The 4660-nt window shown below is 40.4% G+C and overlaps 1 protein-coding gene across 1 annotated transcript; it reads right to left on the bottom strand.

Annotated features, from left to right (window-relative positions):
* Window positions 1-2421: 2421 nt before the first annotated feature.
* On the bottom strand, window positions 2422-3413 carry LOC135698505 (uncharacterized). The gene is made up of 2 exons (XM_065218509.1): window positions 3273-3413; window positions 2422-3212 (listed from the first exon to the last, which is right to left on the bottom strand). Exons 1-2 carry the CDS (start codon window positions 3411-3413, stop codon window positions 2448-2450), a joined length of 906 nt encoding a protein of 301 aa, XP_065074581.1. The 3' UTR covers window positions 2422-2447.
* Between the last annotated feature and the right edge of the window lie 1247 nt (window positions 3414-4660).

Raw genomic sequence — 4660 nt, 5'->3', positions numbered from 1 at the left:
CTTTGAAGTTTGTGGATGCTTGAAATTTGGCTATTTTTGAGCTGATATTGCCTATAACATTTTGTGTTTTGCAGATAGAACCTTTTTTTCTTGAGCAAAGTTGTGAATCTCATTTATTATTTAAAAGTTGCAATACATTATAGTCATCTAAAACAAATAATTTCGGAAATATTTACAAAAAACGGATTTTTGAGGGCCTTCTATAAAAAAACGCTTCATAACTCAAAATCTCAAGCAGATAGAGACATGGCGTCTTCTACAAAGTTTTTTAGTTATGAAGCAACCTACAACTTAGCTGAAGACTTTATATCTCTATCTGGTCAAACTAAAAAGTTAGATTTTGCAGCACCACCTGTGGTGAAGTTTCGAACTAAAACTTAACTTCATTCAATGGGTCTTGTCATTTATAAAAACTCTTCTGAAGACACCCTGTTGAAAAAAAAACCACTGTAAAAGGTGCTAATGAAAAAAGTTCATGGATTTGGCCTTTTGCACCACTGTGCACTGGAATTATATCAAACGATGATGATTAAGGCGATTTATAATATAGATTCTCTCACTTTATTATTATTAGAAGTGCATGCATTTATCTATTTGAATCAAAATATAAACACAAACAGCAAACAATGAAGCGAAATAAAGCCAGAGTAGAAATTTTCCTCAAATACACGGCGCATTCGATGTAGCCCGTAGCAACCCTCGTCCTCTCCGCAGTCCCTAAATTCACATGCAGATCAGAAATCTTCCCACTTAGTAACTGGAGTGGAAACAAAAAGAAAAATTCCCCCCAACATAGCCAACTCCTCGCTCGCAGCATTTGCCTGACCCTCAATTGCCCGGATCTGCCTGTTGCTGCTTGGAGGACTTATGCTCTGTTTGCCTCATCGACAGCTCTCACACTCTCTCTCTCTCTCTCTCTGATGATGGCATTTTTTCCACTCGTTTTCTATCTCGACAATCATATTCACAAAGGACACACCGGAAGCGGCAGTTGCAGCACTGCACTGCTCCCTGTTTATATGATAGCACCACAACTATGCATCAAGTATGCAGAATTCCTCAAGAGCAGGAGAAAAAAATATATCTGGAATTGACGCTCTCAAGGATGGAATGTGTGGTAGGAAATGCTTTTCCGGGCTCGTGCAGGGAAGCAGGGTGACCCTGAGGAGAAGAAACAACGCAGGAATAATTATGGGAAAAGTGGTGGGGTCTTGCTCAAATGGCCGGATGTCCGGTAGGCGTTGCGTTGCGGTGTAAATGTCAGCTCTTTAGCGCAGTGCTTCTGAATCGGCTTCCCAGCTTGTGTGGTACCTGGAAATGGTTCTGATTCCGATGATGGTGGGTTATTAAAACAAATTGTGTGAAATTAACCAATTGCTGAGAAACGTGGAATAAGCGCTGCTGACTTCAAATAATAAATACATATGTAATTGACTTTGCGTCACGCTTGTTTGTTACATGAACTCGCAACTCGCAATGTAAACTAAATAGATCAAAAGGCATTAATGAGTTAATAAAATGGTTTGTGCGAAATTAACCCGAAATTAGGTTACAACCTTTTATGAGATATGAATTTCCCATTCAATGTCATCAAATAAAAGGCAAATTCTTGTGTTGTTCACACCCATGGATGTGTAAATCCACACAACCACATATAAACGCAGAACCATAACGATGTATGCAACCATTTTTGAAGCGTACGCATTTGTAGCAAAAGTCACGTGACATGAAAGCTGACACGCATTCTGGTAGTAACCGTACCATGGGGTCGATTGCGACAAGATTAAATTTTGATCCAGAACTTCTGCTAGAAAAGTCGCCAAATATATTAAGCATAAATAGGAATTTCGTAGAAAATTAATAACCCAAAATGAGTGTGTCGTTGTTCTACCTATTTCGCTTCGTTTTCGATGGATTCTGGCTCAGGACACCAGAATCATACAATCAACAAGTAGGTCCTATATGCCATATCTTACGGTTAGCCTGCACATGGATGCGGTGGAAGACGGAGCATTATTATCGAGTATTAAATTTCATTTACGAGCGTTCCATTCTTCCTACGTAGAAATGGGATCTCCTGTGTTCAACCCTTAGTTTCCCTCCCGGCAGTGAAACTATTTCTCACTTCATTCCCAAGCGTTCGCCTATTTGTTTTGCATGTGTATACGGTTTAGTGGTTTTATATTATATATGTCATATGACTATTGTGCACTGGCCAGGGGCAGGGTTTCACCCTTTATGCCATTTATCTATTTGTCACGTGCTTATTATGGAGGGTGCGTAAAGCAAGAGAAAAATTGACGTAATTAGTCAATACTGCCTAATCGTGTCACCATACTAATAATGCCTCGCAGGACGGAAAGTAGAAGAAGTTTAGCAATCATTATTATTTATTCCAGTAACAGTACAACTACAAAATATAGCTTCTAAAAAAATAAAAACCCAATCTACCCCAAAGATTCCAAATCCTCCAATCTCTTCAGCACGGTTTTGATTTCCCTGTACAACTTGGTTCTGATGTCCTTTCTGTTGCGGGCGAAAGAATCCGTTTTCAAAACTTGAAGATTAAGCGCGCGATAATCAAGCTTCGAGCCATCTCCACTCGGGTGTAACGGAATTGCCTTGGATGGACCCTCCCCGGTGAAATCCTGTTCAGATTCGATTTGGTTGATGGTTTGATCGATTAGGCTTACGACTTTAGATTTGAGTTGGAACAGTTTTTCGGTCACTTCCATCGACTTCCGTGCTTCCAGACTTTCAGCGGACGGTGCCCCGAGGGTACTGGATGATTTGAGGCGTTGTTCGTCAGGTGCACTCGGGAGGGATGTTTTCTTGGTAATGGGTTGTTCAATGATGGTCTGTTTGCTTTCGATCATGTTCTCTAGGGTAAAGATGGACTCCACATTCGAGCCTTTATTCTCTTCAACTATTTTAGGGGGAGATTTTTGATCTGAAGGTGCCGATGGTTGACTCATTGATTGGCGGAAGTTTCCCTCTAGGTTTTCCAAAAAATTCAAACTTTGGTCCAAACTGGTTCTCCATTGAAGTGGTTCCGTCGCCAAGGGTGGTCTTGAAGTGGAAGTCTTAGAGCGCTGCGTGTCAGAAGCTTTGACTTGGGCGTCCTGTTTATCGGCGTACGAAACTGTCTTTGCACTTCTTCCGGAGGCACCTGCGGACCTCAATCGGATCAGCTCATCTGATTGATTGAAATCCTGTGGAAAAAGGTTGTTTTTGGTTAGTAAGTATTACAATCGTTAAACAATCATGTTTACCTCCGGCGTTAGTCGTCGCTCATAATGCGAGCGTGGAATGGAAAAATATCTTCCGTTGTACTCAATGCTAACCCGGTCTTCTTCTTGCTGCTCCTCGCTAGTGTCCCAGGCCATCGCTTCCCGATTCTTGGTTCGCTGCATTACGCTGAATGGATAATCTATACCACGAGTGGAGCTGAAGGGAGGACTTTGATAAATGAATGATGGAGGGTGGCCCGATTGCTTTGATTGAATATTATTTTCGGCTGATTAAAAATCGATCATCTTCTTTTATACTACGTTCATACCATGGTACATCATTTTAACCAATCGATCCTTGGTCTGGTCAAGAGAAATGCTTAAGAACTGTGTGTATATTAAAAACCAAAATCAGCATATTTAATATGCTGTCAGATGATATTTTCTTTGCTCAGAAAATCAAGACCACTTTGATCATTTCTGAGTAAATGTGAGTAGCTCAAATTTACTCGCTGCAAATATATTTACTCTAAGTACAGCTGTCTTGCCCCCCGTTTGCAGCGAGTAAATTTGAGCTACTCACATTTACTCAAAAATGATCAAAGTAGTCTCGATTTTCTGAGCAAAGACCAAGGATCGATTGGTTAAAATGATGTCGTTGAAAATGTTTGGTTATGTGGTGGTGTTATTTCAGGACCGTGCATGTTGATACTCGCCCAGAGATTTGAGAAGATTCTGGCTTGTGCGGTAACAGAGCCCTCTCATCTTGTTGATTTAACTTCGGAATCCTGCATAAAAGTTGAGGTGTATCGTAGATTAAGTTAGCTCTGGCTTGGTCAGTTCATGTTGATTGACCGTTGAAGTTATTCTTTTTGGTGAGAGTTGGTAATATGCTGGTTCACAATAAATTAATTTAGTATTTGTTCATATCTAGGTTCATATTGTATTCTGTTTAGTTTAGTCACAGTCAACGCCGCGGATGATGAACCACATCCAGCTTTCCGGAATCCATCTAACGAAGTATAGCTAAGGAACTGGTATGCACCAGGGCTACAATCAGTCTTCTTGGAACCGATTTGGTTTGGTTTGCTTATTCTGGTGAAATTTCCATGCTGCAGCAGTTATTTAAAGCCACATACAATAAAAAATCACAAAAGTCATTAAATCTTCAGGGTTGCCAAACTCATGGGACACTTGATTGACACGCTTCGGCACAGTGATTGGCATATCTTTCGGCACAACGAAAACTATCGGCACAGATTGAGGTGTGCAGAGTTGATTCCCCCTTGCATTTTGCATCTTCACACTCAAAAATAATACAAAACATTGTTAAATTAAAAAGTATAATTTTGACGTAGGATTATGTCCGAGGGGGGCGACACATCTAAATCTCAATTCTAGATGTTCAACAAATATCACACTAGCGAATC

The sequence above is a fragment of the Ochlerotatus camptorhynchus genome, unplaced genomic scaffold, assembly GCF_037179485.1.
Source record: "Ochlerotatus camptorhynchus isolate MF236.1 unplaced genomic scaffold, CSIRO-AGI_Acam_v1.1 ptg000088l, whole genome shotgun sequence".
In the NCBI taxonomy this organism is placed as follows: Eukaryota; Metazoa; Arthropoda; class Insecta; order Diptera; family Culicidae; genus Ochlerotatus; species Ochlerotatus camptorhynchus.
Note: the sequence above shows the minus strand (reverse complement) of the source record. Positions and strands in the feature narration are given on the sequence as shown.

Coding starts and splice junctions, on each gene's coding strand:
- LOC135698505 (XM_065218509.1), bottom strand. CDS start 3,413: ATGCAGCGAACCAAGAATCGGGAAGCGATGGCCTGGGACACTAGCGAG. Junction 3,213..3,272: donor AGCGACGACTAACGCCGGAG/GTAAACATGATT, acceptor CTTTTTCCACAG/GATTTCAATCAATCAGATGA.